The sequence below is a fragment of the Aspergillus saccharolyticus genome (assembly GCF_003184585.1).
Source record: "Aspergillus saccharolyticus JOP 1030-1 unplaced genomic scaffold BP01scaffold_21, whole genome shotgun sequence".
In the NCBI taxonomy this organism is placed as follows: domain Eukaryota; kingdom Fungi; phylum Ascomycota; class Eurotiomycetes; order Eurotiales; family Aspergillaceae; genus Aspergillus; species Aspergillus saccharolyticus.
Genome location: NW_020290631.1, coordinates 239,241 through 254,066, shown reverse-complemented (window position 1 = coordinate 254,066; position 14,826 = coordinate 239,241). Strand labels below are relative to the sequence as shown.

Sequence of the window (14,826 nt, the reverse complement as noted above, 5' to 3'; positions counted from 1 at the left end):
GAATTGGGGCTGGAAGGGAATGCGACGTGGCACTGAGTACGAGTACTGATATTCTGTTCTGTGCATTGCGACCGTGTGGCCCACGTTGTTAATAGAAAAAGGGGGAGGGGAGGAGATGACACATCCGAACATAGTATGACCCAGTCATGCTTTCTGTGAAGGAGAAAACGAAGGGGAAAAGAAAGGGGGGGGAAGGGGAGGGCCCACCGACTGGAGACATGGGAGGATGTGGATTGCGGTAAATTTTTGACTCGGATGGAAGAAGAGAAACGGTGAATAATAATGTGCCACACTGCCTCGCAATGCTCCATCCATGTGTGGCGGCATTGGCGGGAAGGTCATTTTACTGCCTGAGGCCAGAATCAGGTTAGGACCCATCAATCGCTTAGCCCCATTGGGAAGCCGACGCCAAGAGTTCGCTTAGATCAGCCCACATTCGTTAAGCGTGCAAAATACGACTTCCGCCAAATTCAGAGATAGACACTCTCACTCACCACTTCGACGAACTAACGACAACAGGGTCAAGATGTAAGTCGCCCTCACCGGCCATGTAATATTGCTCAATTTGAGAGGATATCCGATTGCTGATGTTTTTTTTGATCTTACAGGAGTCACCGGAAGTACGAAGCGCCTCGGCACGGTTCGTCAACCTTTGCTTTTCACCACTCGCTCGACGTTGGAAGATGATGAGGATTTTTTTTGCGTGAATCTGGGTACTGATACTCGTCGCTACAGGCTCCCTTGCCTACTTGCCTCGCAAGCGCGCTGCCAGACACCGTGGAAAGGTCAAGAGGTCAGTCACGCCAGGATAGAAAATTTTTCATTGCGTGCAATCGCGATGTTTTTGGGAGGCAGTATACTGAAAATTTTCTCATTGCGACAGCTTCCCCAAGGATGACCCCAAGAAGCCCGTCCACTTGACCGCCTCCATGGGTTACAAGGCCGGTATGACCACTGTTGTCCGTGACCTCGACCGCCCTGGTGCCAAGATGCACAAGAAGGAGATTGTTGAGGCCGCTACCGTTATCGAGACTCCTCCTCTTGTCGCCGTCGGTGTTGTCGGTTACATCGAGACTCCCCGTGGTCTCCGCTCTCTCACCACCGTCTGGGCTGAGCACTTGAGCGACGAGGTCAAGCGTCGCTTCTACAAGAACTGGTACAAGAGCAAGAAGAAGGCTTTCACCAAGTACACCAAGAAGCACGCCGAGGAGAACGGTGCCTCCGTCACCCGCGAGCTCGAGCGCATCAAGAAGTACTGCACTGTCGTCCGTGTCCTCGCCCACACTCAGATCCGCAAGACCCCTCTCAAGCAGAAGAAGGCCCACCTTATGGAGATCCAGGTCAACGGTGGCTCCGTTGCCGACAAGGTTGACTTCGCCCGCAACCTGTTCGAGAAGCCCATTGAGATCGACAGCATCTTCGAGAAGGATGAGATGATCGATGTCATTGCCGTCACCAAGGGTCACGGTTTCCAGGGTGTCACCAGCCGTTGGGGCACCAAGAAGCTTCCCCGTAAGACCCACAAGGGTCTGCGTAAGGTCGCCTGTATCGGTGCCTGGCACCCTAGCCACGTCCAGTGGACTGTTGCCCGTGCCGGTCAGATGGGTTACCACCACCGTACCTCTTGCAACCACAAGGTCTTCCGTGTTGGCAAGGGCTCCGATGAGGGTAACGCCTCCACCGAGTTCGATATCTCCAAGAAGCAGATCACTCCGTAAGTTTTGGTTACATTCTGTGATTCACCGACGTTTCAAGCTAATTTGCCTTTTTACAGTCTTGGTGGTTTCGTCCGCTACGGTGAGGTCAAGAACGACTTCCTTCTCATCAAGGGTTCCGTCCCTGGTGTTAAGAAGCGTGTCATGACCCTCCGTAAGACCCTCTACCCCCAGACCAACCGCCGCGCCACCGAGAAGGTCGAGCTCAAGTGGATCGATACCTCCTCCAAGTTCGGTCACGGTGCTTTCCAGACTGCCGAGGAGAAGCGCGCCTTCCTCGGTACTCTCAAGAAGGACCTTGTCACCTCTGCTTAAGTTGTTGCGGGTTATGGAATGGAGTAGTGCGAATTATATTTTCTTTCAATAAAAAGCGAATACCTTTCAAGTCTACTCCTATGACTGGAAAGTTTAGTCCGGCTCTCCTCTGGTCTAGTTTACGTAGTCGGACGTCACATTTATGACAAGTTAATTTATGCCCATCTCATTGGAACATGTTGCACGAGCAGTAGATGAAACAGTCACTCTTCAGTATTGAGCAATCGTAAAGGGCATTTCAAGATGCATATCGGAGTAATGCAATGCACAATTGGTTTGTGCGTGAAAACTTTGCCATCCGCACGAACAGACTTGCAACACCATCTCGACGACACCAGAACCGCACTCTCATCACACATACTCCGCTGCAGCTCTTGTGTGATTGCCTTTTCGAGCTCATACCTCCCTAAGCTTTTTCGGAAAATCCTCTTCCTGGGCTCACCGGTCAGATGATGAGCGGCCCCCTGCGACGGTGGCCGCACAGCCGCAGCGGCCATTGCGTCATTGATGGCATCGCGCGTTGGGCTTCACTTCCTTCTTCCGCCGTGTCCACACTTCTTACTGTTTCCTCCACTTCTCATCAATCTCATAACCAACGGTACATATTTCAATCGCAGTTTTATCGAGCCTCCCTGGCGACCAACCCTCCCATTCCGCGTTCCAGCAAACCCGCCCGTATCGCCACCACAACCACCAGAACCACAATCCGCACCATGTCGTCCGACGACTCCTACATGGCGTTTTTGAACAAGGCCAACGCTGACCTCAACGAATCCAAAAACGCCCCGCAGACGAGCAGCACCTCCTCGGGCGCCGCTGCCCGCACCGAGACCGTTCACGCCGGCGTCCGCGTCCCCGCGCCGCTCACCTCCGTCGATGCCTTCTACATCTCCGAAACCGACGAGCCGTTCGAGCCGGTCACGCTTCAATGGGAGGGCGCGAATCGGGGCGTCTGGCCTGATGCTGGTGCGTAGTTAAAACCATTCTTCTACCCCGCAGCTGTTTTTGTTACTGAGCACCACCACCATCAACAATCCACCCACTAACTCAATCCTGGTGGCGATATAGCACACCTCTCCAGACTCATCTCCTCTACCGACGACCTCGCCTCGCGCATCGAAACCCTCTCCGCAGCCTCCTTCGACCCTAAGAATCAGTACGCGGCGGCCCTGCGCGCGGTGCGGGCGGCCGCTAGCCAGGCGTCGGGCGGCGGGGAGCCCGGCGTCGAGGAGGCGGATGTTGATGTCAAAGTCTATCGGGTGGAGGTGGGGAGCTCGCGTGTGGAGTATTATGTGTTGGCGTTGGATGTTGAAGGAGGGTTGTTGGTGGGGTTGAGGGCTAAGGCGGTTGAGTCTTAAGTTTTCTTGTCTTGTGTTTTATGATGAGATGAATTAATACTTTTTACTGATTACTTTCTTCTTGTGGTGGGTCGGTTGAATTTTGAACATTTTGCGGGTGATTTTGCTTGGGTGGAGTTCAGCTGGGTGATGTACTGATGGGGAACTTAATCAATGTATATCTCCAGCGGACCACTCGACGAATAGCCTATACACACCTATAACCGAGACGCTAGTGAGGTGAGTCAACACCATATCAATCGCATGGCATGAAAATGGAATATGTAGCTTTAGATCTGTATACTATAGGATTCGCGGAAGAGCTCTAGATCTTGCCTGTATGATATAGATATACAACCCCCAGGAACCCAGGCATTGTACATGACGTAGGATATATAATCGAGCTTTCGATGCGATATTATGACGAGAGACACGAAGTGCCCATGGCTGCAGTGTGTTTATAGCTTGATGGCAGGGTATGGATTGCTTGGTTCGAGACATACGTTTTGCTATATGTTTAATATATATTTTTGAACATCAATGTATTTCGCGCTCGGTAAAAGCAACCCGAGGTGCAATTGCCACCCAACGATACAAGACACACCGGTAACTCGCTATTCCGTAATCATCGAGCTATATTTCTCCGGTCTATCATGTCTCACTCTTTTGATGTATGTCGTAGTCTAAAGTATCGAACTGAGTCAAATTACAGCCGGCGGGAGGTAAATGGACCCGTCACACTAGATAGAGGATCGTCAAGAGGCAAACCAGCGCCCATACATACTCCAAGACAAGGAAGCCTACTCTACTAGCAATACTATTGCTCTCAGCTCGGTTGAGATAGTGAACCCTCGAACTTACCGTACTATGGGTCGTTGGGTTATCCGCTGGGGGTTTGTTCCTTCGCGGATAAGGAGGGGGGAGCATAGAGTGGTCAGGGCCGATAAGCGAACTGGGGGGTTTTTTCTCCTTTGGTTTCGCAGATCCGCACCCTACGCTAACTACCTAGTCCCTTGCTAGTACATCAATTCTGGTCTCTGTCATTGTGAGATAGGACCTGTCAGGAAGATAATCGATAGTTGCCTCATAAGCATAGCATCAGGCTTCGTCATCGTAGGATGAGACTACTATCTTGGGAAATCGGTAGATCTTCAATGTGGCGAACGTTATTACTACTCGATAGACTGTACCCATGATTCCCGATGAACGAACTGGTTGATGCCCAGAGTAGCTGAACTTACTGCAAGTAAGTTATCTACGATACATAATGCAGTCAACTCGAGGGAGTTGTTCGAGATGAAGCACGTCAAGCGGTTTTGCATCTCTCCCACCCCCCTGACTTGTATGGCAGGACCTTGTAATACGAATCACCAGCCACTACCTTAGGACCCTAGGGGTAAGGGAAAGAGCAGTCGGTAGAACCATGCGCGAGATTTTGGCATTGCACACACAATCATCGCTTGTCTGTGCGGGATCTCTAGCCTCTGATCAGGGGAGGCTATAGAGTTCTGGAATTGCAGGGAGCTAACTTAGAATCTACAGGTGGGGGAAGGGAGGCTTGGCGAGTGCAGGGTGAGTGCTGGGATGCGACATGCTCTCCTCCCTCAGGCAAGAGGAAGGAGGACGAGGAACTGGAAGACTGAGTAGGTATAAATACTTGGATTGGACAGAATGGATCAGCAGTAAGTAGCTGTTTGAAACGGAATGTGGTTGTTGTAGCAGGGAGAATACTGTAGGCCAGGAAGAATGCTGCCAGTATGTATTGTAACAATTTGTAAGATGATCGACGCTAGACGGGGGCCGGTTAGTGGCCGTTCCAGCCCGCCTGGTTGGCCGATACTGAAAATAGACTAGGGTTGCCGCCTCTCCCCCAATGGTTCAAGGCGGTCATTCCCGAATCGTCGCGGGCAACCAAATTCTTTCTTCCTTCCAGCATTCAGCTCCCTGTTTCTGAGATTGATAATGTTGCAAGCCAAGGAAAAAAAAAAAAAAAAAAGGAGTCGAAATGGGAGGCAGGCACTGCGGAGTTCATGCTGCTCTAATCCAACTACTCCTGCTGCTGCTGCTGCTGCTTGTCAACCTAGAGTAATGAGGCTGCACGCTAGTCATGCATAAGTGGTTCTCCATCACATGGTTCCTGGCAGCAGCAGAGTCGATCAGCTCCAAGTATAACTCCCAATTTCGCTTCAGCAAGCACTCTCCTGCAGACGCCACTTTCTTTTTTCCAAAGCGTCGCACGCACTGCGATTTGTGGTCCAGCATTGCCACTGCACCACCCAATGGGTGCACAGGGTTCAGGATTGAAGCATTCTTCGGCCCAGAAAGTGTCCCTTGATCGACGGATGCCTGCGCTTCCATCTTGATCATTGTTCGGACCAGGTCCTTCCTCCCTCTAGCAGTCAGGTCAATCTGCAGTGTATGTATGCACCTGCAGTGGGGCAGGGTCCCGTAATATTAGCTGAACATGTATGTATGCATGCATGTATCGATGTATGTAATAACAATTGCCATTATTGCAGGACGTGGGCAAAGGAAAGCAAACCAGCAGTAGGTAGAAGTTTGAGAAAGCCAGGCTTGAATTGGCTGTGATCATCTTCTGTACCCTTGTCCCTCTTCGTCTGTCTTTCCCTCTCTTCTATTCTTCACGTTTCTCTTACCACCCCCTTCTTTGGGCGACGGGCTGCATTGCTTCCAAGACCTCCATTCGCGCCCTCCCCTCCAAGGCCTGTTTTGGTCTCCCTGCTCCATTCTTCTGTGATTGCCCTCCATCGCTCGTTCATCTTTCCCTTCCTTTCTGCACTGTCTGCGCGCGACAGACTCGACCACGCTTTCATTAATCTCAGCTCTACTGCTGAGTGAGCCTGCCAATCTTTCCCAGCGCGCGCATCTCTTCATGTCGCCGCAGTCATAGGATCTGTGTCTGTGAGCATTGGTTACACTCTTTGGTTTCGGTTGGTTTCAGTTCTTTTTATAATCCACCACGCGTCAAACTGCCGCTCTTTACTTCGCCCTTGCCTCGACTACAGTCGTTACTGCGTGCCCGATCAACACACCCACACGACTCGAAACAACACTCTAGAGGGTCGTGCTAAGTGATTCATGGAGACCTAGTCTTTACTGCGAGCGCGGAACCACAACAGAAGAGAGCTTGTCCGCTAGAGAATCAGCCTCCGTCTCCTTGCACCAAGTCGAATAGATTCCAATCCAGGAACTAAACCCCCGGATAGTGGAGCGATAGACCCGTACCAGGCTTCTAGAGAGCGTGCAGTGAGAGAACGGGAGGAACAGTCGCTGGGATTGGGAAAGAAGACCAAAGTGCACAACATGTCCTTCAAATCCACGGGGCGTGGCACTCCTCATATCCGGCTCAACTCAGGACGTCAAGATCCCTTTGCAGACTCCGACGACCCCTATGCATCAGTGCCGCATCCTCAGATCGGACGGGCGTTGACGCCGGGAATGGTGCAGTCCCCATCCGATGGCACACTGCAAACGATGTGGGGGTCGCCCACGCCCCAAGAATCTACCGAGTTTCTGATTCCGCCACGGCCCTACCGTGGCCACCGGGAGGAAATGGATAGTACGCGGTCAGCGGGGTTGTCGACCCGGTCGTCGCGGCGCACAAGCTGGAGCTCCGAGGGCGCCAGCTCGGACGCGCGAGGGTTTGTGTACACACCGTTTGAAGAGCTACGGTCCCCGTCACGCGCGGGTAGCGATGAAGTGGACGTGAACACCCAGACGGTGTCGGAGAAGTACAATATTATGCCCACGGAGGGACTGCTGCTGTTCCCTGAGGATGTCGAAAAGGATGACTATCTGCACAACCCGGACCCGGCCGACAAGGATTCAGAGTGCGACATTTGGAACAGGAGGGGTATTGCGAACGTTGGGGGATTGATCCTGATCACTATTGGCTTCTTGGTGTTGTTTGTCGGCTACCCTGTCATGTATGGATGCAATCTACTTTGATTTGCGTGGGGAGGGGGTGGAAAAAAAAAAGAAAAAAGACCCAGAGCCCCCCCTCCCCCGCTACTGTTTTTACTGTTTGTATGAAGAATGAATGCTGATTACTTTTTTTTCTTCTCAGGATGGCGGTAGAGAGCTTCAGAAAACCGTCGAGACCATCATGTCACGAAACAGATCCTCTGTGTCTCGATGTCAGAGAGCAACCGGTACTTGCCAATATTCGCAGTGGGTTGATAGACCCAGACACGCCAAAGTCTGCCTTGAGCAAAAAAGCGGCGAACGGCAAGGAATGGCAGTTGGTGGTAAGCATATCCAAGGGGCTAGAACACACCAGCATACCGCGGGCGTGGCCTCTGGAATTGTGGCTGATTCTTCGCTATGCAGTTTTCGGATGAATTCAACACTCCGGGCCGAACATTCTACGATGATGATGATGCCTTCTTTCAAGCAGTTGACCTGTGGTATGGTGTCACGCAGGACTTGGAGGTAGGTTCGCTGACTGCTCGGAAGGACCAACTTGGGTACCGTACTGACTCGCCGTATAGTGGTATGACCCTGATGCAGTCACGACTAGAGATGGTGTACTGGAGATTCGCTTTGATGCCTTTTCCAACCACGACGTGAAATACCGCTCGGGCATGTTGCAGAGCTGGAACAAGCTGTGCTTCTCCGGCGGTCGCTTGGAAGCAAGTATCTCACTACCTGGCTCCGGTGATGTATCGGGGTTCTGGCCTGGTTTCTGGGCGATGGGAAACCTCGGGCGACCTGGGTATGCTGCGACAACCGAGGGCATGTGGCCGTACAGCTACCACGACAAGTGCGATGCTGGGATCACGCCCAATCAAAGTTCACCGGATGGTATCAATTGGCTGCCCGGGATGCGTCTCCCTGCATGCACCTGCGACGGCTCAGATCATCCCTCCCCGGGGAGATCGCGCGGTGCACCTGAGATCGATGTGCTTGAGGCCAACACTATTGCCTTAAATGGTAATCAGAATGCGTATATCGGTTCGGTGTCTCAGAGTTTGCAGATGGCGCCGTTCGACATCTGGTACATGCCTGATTATGGTTAGTCCCCCTCCCCCTCAAATATTCCCTACCATTCTAACTGGGTGCAGACTTCACCGCTGTCTATGATCCAAGAATCACACAGCTCAACGCTTACCGTGGAGGCCCGTATCAGCAGGCTATGTCGGGCCTCACCAACCTCAACAACGACTGGTACAACGGCTCCGAGTATCAGGTATACGCCTTCGAATACACGCCCGGCGCCGAGGGGGACATTACCTGGTTTGTGGGTCAGGATAAAACCTGGACACTAGACGGTCGAGCCATTGGTCCCAACGGGAACGTTGGCCAAAGACTGGTCCCTGTCGAGCCGATGTCGATTATCGCGAATCTGGGAATGGCATGGAACTTTGCACCGATTAACGATAGTATTATGAGCTACCTGCCGGGTTATCTGCGGTTCGACTATATCCGGATCTACCAGGATCCAGAGCACACTAGCGTAACCTGTGATCCACCTGGCTACGAGACCACGGACTATATCGCAAGACACCCGGAAGCATACCGTAACGTGAACAAAACCACTTGGTACGTTATTACCTCCTGTCTCTTTATTGACACCTTCTGACCTATCCCAGGCATGATGCCGGATATGACTGGCCTAAGAACACCTTGATGCATGGATGTTAGACAACCACACTCGCCACGAACCTTCTTTTCTCCTGAGTTGATGATAATAAGTCCTCACCCAATCCCCGCCGTGTCAACTTAGCCCTATGGGCAACCCGGACTGATTATTTAGCGGCATTGTTGTTTACTGGCGTTCCTTCTGTGAATCTGTGTTTGTGGTATAGGACGGAGGGGCTATTGGGATTTTCTATTTGCATTCATTTCCTTTAGAGATATTTTCGATGTACTTTTCGATTCTCTTTTCTCTTGCCCCATTTGCTGTTGAGTCATTTTGTCTCTAACCTTTTGTCATCTAACCAATCTCGCATGCTGGCATCTTTGTGCAGATTGATTTTGTTGTTCTTTTCGTCTGTGATTGGTTGTGTGTGGATATTGATCTCTAATATTGGGTCTCATTAGATGGAGATGGGGGAGGAGAATGAGACGTCGAGAGCCTCCAGTGCTGCCAGGATACCTTTCTAGACCATACATAGCATAGCACGAATGAGACTTGAGCTACAGCTACTTCACTAAATACGGGATGACGGTTTGGTCTGCAAACATAACAAACAAGTCAAACCAGCGCCGCATCCCCGTCCCTTCATCCACCCCCACATTCAAGCTATCTCCATCTGCCTCCGACTCGTTGCATCCAACGACTATCCTGCTGGTCGGGATTGAGATATCGAGTCGTTGCTCTGCTCTGCAGCTTCATTCTTCCCCTTTCACCGCGTAACGCCGTCGTGCCTCTGGCTTCGGGTGTTTCTATTCGTGGGTCGCAACACGGAAAAAGACCGGGCTCCTCGGTATATGGTCTATCTCAGTGTGGACAGACCGATTGACTCGTCGCATCAACTACTGGGTTACAGCGCCTCAACCGCAACTCGCTTCTAGCCACTATTCTCTTCCTACCTCGAAGCACGAACCACGAATTGCGAACCACTTCATGATGTTCAACCCCAACATCCACGGCCCCCGTCCCGGCCACGACCAAGACGACCCCATCGTCCTCGACGGAGACGAAGACCTAGGAAACCATCTCGAGCCGCACTTCGACTCCGACACCGACGACTCCTCCGAATCGGTCAGCAGCAGACCAAACGACCGCAACCGCCTGCCGGCGCATGTCCTTGCACAGCAGCAGTTATCCCAGCTGCAATGGCCGCAACATGACAGTTCGTCTGCCTTTTGCCATTCCCAATCCCATCACACAACATGCATACTAAAACCACAAACTCAAGGACCCTCCAACCAATCCACTACCATCACCACCACAACTAACGACAATAATAACACCCCCAACCCACCCCGCACCACGAGCACAACCACCGACACCAATCCCACCACCGAAACGCAAACCCTCTACCACGCCTCCCTCGAGCAAGACAAAAAGCACCGCAGCCGAGTCCGCGAAGAACGCCACGCCGCGCTCTGCGTATTGATGGATAGGGAGCTACTGACTGTTCAGGCATTAGCAGCGCATGAGGTACTTCCAGTCCCCAGTCCCGGGTCCTCAGTCATCGCTCCACAAACCCCCCATTCATCCATGCATTCATTCCCTTTTCCTCCTGCATACTAACCACCAACCCACCCACAAAACCAAACAGACCATCCCCCAAACCCGCCGCCGCTTCCTCGCCAAACTTCTCAGCCCAGAAGACCCCGAATCCGCCACGACCTTACAAGCCGATCGCTTCATTATCCAGCACCCGACCCTGCGAAGCTCGCGCTCACGATCCCACTCACCGCCGTCAAGGTCTGGTTCTGTCTCGGTGGGTGCTTCGCTTCCGGGGTCCCCTGCCGCTGCATCGGCCACTACTACTACTATTACTCCCGGTGGCATTTCTACCCCTGGTCCCTCTGGTGCTACGACGCCCGGTGCTACGACTCCCGGGGTAGACGAAAGGCGATCCCGGATCGGAGTGGGGATTGGAATTGGCGGACCGATCACGACAACGGGGTTGATTGTTCCGCGCCGCGTCGAAGACGTCTGTGAGACGGATGAGGGGGGGTGGAGGCGGCCTGTTGTTGATCAGCGGGAGCGAGATCGAGGAGGCGCAGGGACGAACCGGGGGTCTCCGGCGGGGTCGACGTTGTCGTCCTCGTCGGCTGGGAGAGCCAAGGGCGGGGGAAGAAGTAGTGCTGCTGCTACGGCGGGGTCGACGCCCGAGAGGAATGGGAGGAGGGTTAAAGGGCGGTCTCAGCGGGAGAGGGAAAGGGAGAGAGGGAGGACGAGGAGGGGATTGGTTGGTGCGGGGTCGATTCTCTGAATCCTTTGTCCTGTATACTGCATGTAGGCTAAGTGTATGTATGTACTCCGTACTGCGTACCCCGTACTCAGTGAAGTATTTAGTACTAGGGAGCTAGTATTCAATCCCATAATACGCTCCACCTTTTTTTACCCCCTTAGCCTGGGGAATCAGTCAGAATAGAATGCCTTGTTCACCAGGAGAAGGATGTGAAAGAATGATCGTCATATACAATTGCTTTGCCAAAGTCAAACTGAAAGAAAAAACCTATCCCCGTGATACCCATCACTCCATGAAAAAAAGTTAATCGTACTATCATACAAAAACACACACACATACACACACACACAGAACTAGGCGAACCCAAAGCAAGTGATCAACGCAAGTGGCCATATGGTGGTTGCTGGCCATCATCTAAAGTATACCCACAATCCGGCGAGTTTCCAACATGACAATGAAGGAGGGGGTATCTAATAGACCAAAACCGTTCTTTTCTTCTTAGACGGCATCAAGAATTTCATCTCTTCCGTTCGTCGCGGAAGAAAGATGCGATAATAATGATTTGTTTGTTTTTGTTTTTTTCGGCTTTTCTTATGTTTCTTTCGCTGGGGAGGGGGCGTCTGGTCGCTCTCCGGTTGGGTACGGCTTGATTCAATCCGATGAAGCCAGTACATTTTGCTCAAAGGCAGAACTAGGGGTGGCAGTGCATGCCCAAAGCAATCCATGGGTGTCTGATTCCCGCCCAGCGCACATGGCTGGAAGAAGAGGATCCATCGTAGGCCGTTCATCCTGCTATCTCCGCTTTTCAGCGTGCAGTAAACTCGCGGCGTCGCCGACTTGCTTGCGCTCGGAGACTTCCCGAGTGCGCATCCGGGCACGGACACGTTCGATGTTCATGGGCGTCAATCCTTGGGATGGTGATGGTGATGGATCCGGTTCCGAGTAGAAAGGATGCAGTCTGTGGGAAGTAGAGAACCGGACACGACCATCCCTCATGACTGGTAATTGTCATTGCAGGGGTTCCGAGCTCGAGGAGAGGCGGTTCAGGTGGAGGTAGACGTCTGTCCCGTACCTGTGATGTTGTCAGTTATCATCTCGACTCCCTCTTCCATTGGGCTCGGAAAATCTGGTACGCACCCCTCCATGCTGATCAGCTTCAGATCACCACCAAAGTACCGAGCATACAGACGACTGATCGGAAGACCGTAGCCGAACCCAGCCATGGGGGCCTTGAAATCGCTCTTGTCAAAATCGGGGTCCAGACTCGGCGTTTGCTCGACGGTAGTATACATGTACGTCCAGACCAGGGGGATGGCAGAACGGGGAATACCACCACCTTCGTCAGAGATCTTGATGGTGATGTCTTCCTTTCCTTCCGCGATGATGACCTTGGTGACCGGGAACGTGTCTCTGTCCACGCCGTTGGCTTCCACCACCGCCCGCAGGGAGTTCTTCAGGGTCTCAAAGAGCATATGCGACAGATGGCCCGGCACATACATGAAGTTCAGGTCCTCTTTGCACACAAGCTGCACTTTGGGGGCGTCAAACAGTCCGTAGTAGTCCTGGCAGACAAACCGGGCGTTTTCGATCGCCTCAAGGGCTATCTCCCGTACATTGGTCTTCGTGCAGATGATTCCGACGTAGTGTGGATGTTTTACGTGAGTCTGTTCGGTCAATGCAATATGCTGCCCGATTAACATTCGTATCCCGATCCTTGACATGTAGAAACGATCGAGGAAGGATTGCACAGTCGAGTCGATTTGCAGGCGTTGGCGCTTTCGCTTCCATTCGAGAATGCCCTGGGCCACCGTCGTCACGACGCTGTCATGTCTCCGCTTGATCTCCTTGAGTGTCTGTGCGAATCGCTCGTTGTAGTCATTTAGCTCCGGCGGCCAATTTCCTTGATCATCGGATGGTGCATAATATCTTCGAGCGGCCGCAGCTTTGCCGTTTCCATTTCCATTTGACGTAGATGACGGGGACGATCGGTACTGTCCTTCGCGGATGCTGGGGTTCTGTGTGACTTCCGAGAGGATCCTCGAAGACCCGCCATTCAGTCTTCCCGGGCGCAGCAGGCGGGCCTTGACTTCCTGGGTGAGGGTGGGTCGCGGCAGCGTAATGATTTCCTGCCGGGGACGTCAGCTACAACTCCGGCGGACAGGACTACGGAAGGCGGTGGGTGAGTCATACCTCGAACGACTGTGCGTACCAATCCTGAACTTTTTTAATCGAGGGCATTTCACTGAGTCCGTCAGGGAGTTCTCCAAGATCTTGAACCCGATGTGCGAGGCGAATCGGTAGTTCTTCTGAGAGGAATTGCGAGGCGCGGAACAGAGTGCCTGTAGGCGGGTAGCCGATTACGAGGTCAGCCGATGTCGGTCATCTCTCCAGCGTCGTGAGAACGGGACAGCATCTCAGCCTGCGCGAGCACATGTATACCCACCTACTGAAGGTCTGTCTCCAAATTGAACCATTTGTCGGAGAGAGACGCCGGTCGCTGGAAAGCTGGCATAGTGTCTGATGGTGTCCATCAGTCTCTCCGACGGCTTCCACATGATGTAACGGTATCAGGCCGGAAGGCCTGGGATTGCGCTGGTCAAAACCAATGTGATAGGGAAAATACTATCGCACAATGACAGCTACCGAGTAGAATAGGGTGTTGTCAGTAAAAGCAAAGTTGAGAAGAATGTAGAAGACTGTAAAGGGAACTACCGAGGTTGGGGAATCCCCTCCGTTTTGCAGGCGAGCTCCGGAACGGCGGGCGGTAAGAAGCCCCGGAGTGGGATCTCAGTGTGGGATGGTACCTTGGGGGGTGACGATGAGTCACAAGAACCCAAGGAATTTGTGAATGTATGGGGGGGTGATGAAGATCGATCTAGGTGCGCACACGAGCAGTCTGGGGAAAAAGAGAGGGGAGAAGAGAGGGAAGGGAAAGGGAAAGGAAGAATGCGGGCAGAGGGAAGTAAGTAGTCAGTTTAGTCAACTAAGCTCCGGCACGACTGGACTGCCAGCAAGCAGTTGTTGCGGAGATTCTGTGCAATTCCCGGGGGGGTGGAGTCACGTGTCATGGTGGGGGGAAAAGACCGCTTCCGGTCCCGTGATGGGCCGAGGAAGAGTCATCAGCCGATGATAACCAACTAATTCATCTACCACTGTGTATAGTAGTTTCAACCACCCCCCATGGTCAGACCATGTCTGACATTTCAACCATGCAAAGCTAGCTCTATCGATTTCTCGACTTGGCTTGAGTTAAACGTTACTCCCTTACAGGCTTACACCACCACAACCACCGCCACCATCACCACCGATTCACCACCGCCAAGACCTGTCACTCAGTGCGGAGGAATTGCCGGTGCAATAATGAGCTGCACGTTGCAACGTCCCGGATCTCCCCTTCGTCCGAGGATGGTTCGACGCGGCACGACGCTCATACTCCGACTGGTCAGCCACGCTGACTCTCAGGGAAAAACAGAGGAAGGACTCGCTGTCCACCACCACCCGGCCCTCTCTTTAATTCTTCATTCTGATCCGTGTCCCTGGTCACTGGTTTCTTCCGTCACACTCCGT

General features: G+C 52.7%; 5 protein-coding genes across 5 annotated transcripts; 4 read left to right on the top strand and 1 right to left on the bottom strand.

The window, feature by feature from the left end:
* Positions 1–313: 313 nt before the first annotated feature.
* Positions 314–2,203, top strand: rpL3 (60S ribosomal protein uL3; the record flags this gene model as incomplete). The annotated part of the gene is made up of 5 exons (XM_025579217.1): positions 314–366; positions 612–640; positions 736–793; positions 884–1,714; positions 1,775–2,203. 5 exons carry the CDS (start codon positions 314–316, stop codon positions 2,028–2,030), a joined length of 1,227 nt encoding a protein of 408 aa, XP_025430245.1. The 3' UTR covers positions 2,031–2,203.
* A 534-nt stretch (positions 2,204–2,737) lies between these two features.
* On the top strand, positions 2,738–3,640 carry BP01DRAFT_321678 (uncharacterized protein). The gene is made up of 2 exons (XM_025572740.1): positions 2,738–2,996; positions 3,099–3,640. The coding sequence occupies exons 1-2, from the start codon at positions 2,744–2,746 to the stop codon at positions 3,386–3,388; spliced, it is 543 nt and encodes a 180-aa protein (XP_025430244.1). The 5' UTR covers positions 2,738–2,743; the 3' UTR covers positions 3,389–3,640.
* Positions 3,641–6,691: 3,051 nt separating this feature from the next.
* Positions 6,692–9,031, top strand: BP01DRAFT_298984 (SKN1/KRE6 family beta-glucan synthesis-associated protein; the record flags this gene model as incomplete). Its single annotated transcript, XM_025571933.1, has 6 exons — positions 6,692–7,314; positions 7,455–7,635; positions 7,718–7,819; positions 7,879–8,401; positions 8,452–8,929; positions 8,980–9,031. The coding sequence occupies 6 exons, from the start codon at positions 6,692–6,694 to the stop codon at positions 9,029–9,031; spliced, it is 1,959 nt and encodes a 652-aa protein (XP_025430243.1).
* A 618-nt stretch (positions 9,032–9,649) lies between these two features.
* BP01DRAFT_424313 (uncharacterized protein) lies at positions 9,650–11,280 on the top strand (the record flags this gene model as incomplete). The annotated part of the gene is made up of 3 exons (XM_025579690.1): positions 9,650–10,185; positions 10,252–10,496; positions 10,618–11,280. The coding sequence occupies exons 1-3, from the start codon at positions 9,957–9,959 to the stop codon at positions 11,278–11,280; spliced, it is 1,137 nt and encodes a 378-aa protein (XP_025430242.1). The 5' UTR covers positions 9,650–9,956.
* An 877-nt stretch (positions 11,281–12,157) lies between these two features.
* Positions 12,158–13,997, bottom strand: BP01DRAFT_85857 (PDK/BCKDK family protein kinase). The gene is made up of 5 exons (XM_025580178.1): positions 13,972–13,997; positions 13,703–13,898; positions 13,450–13,598; positions 12,397–13,385; positions 12,158–12,331 (listed from the first exon to the last, which is right to left on the bottom strand). Exons 2-5 carry the CDS (start codon positions 13,812–13,814, stop codon positions 12,268–12,270), a joined length of 1,314 nt encoding a protein of 437 aa, XP_025430241.1. The 5' UTR covers positions 13,815–13,898; positions 13,972–13,997; the 3' UTR covers positions 12,158–12,267.
* Positions 13,998–14,826: the final 829 nt, after the last annotated feature.

Coding starts and splice junctions, on each gene's coding strand:
- BP01DRAFT_321678 (XM_025572740.1), top strand. CDS start 2,744: ATGTCGTCCGACGACTCCTACATGGCGTTTTTGAACAAGGCCAACGCT. Junction 2,997..3,098: donor GGGCGTCTGGCCTGATGCTG/GTGCGTAGTTAA, acceptor GTGGCGATATAG/CACACCTCTCCAGACTCATC.
- BP01DRAFT_85857 (XM_025580178.1), bottom strand. CDS start 13,814: ATGTGGAAGCCGTCGGAGAGACTGATGGACACCATCAGACACTATGCC. Junction 13,386..13,449: donor GGTACGCACAGTCGTTCGAG/GTATGACTCACC, acceptor CGTCCCCGGCAG/GAAATCATTACGCTGCCGCG. Junction 12,332..12,396: donor AAGCTGATCAGCATGGAGGG/GTGCGTACCAGA, acceptor ACAACATCACAG/GTACGGGACAGACGTCTACC.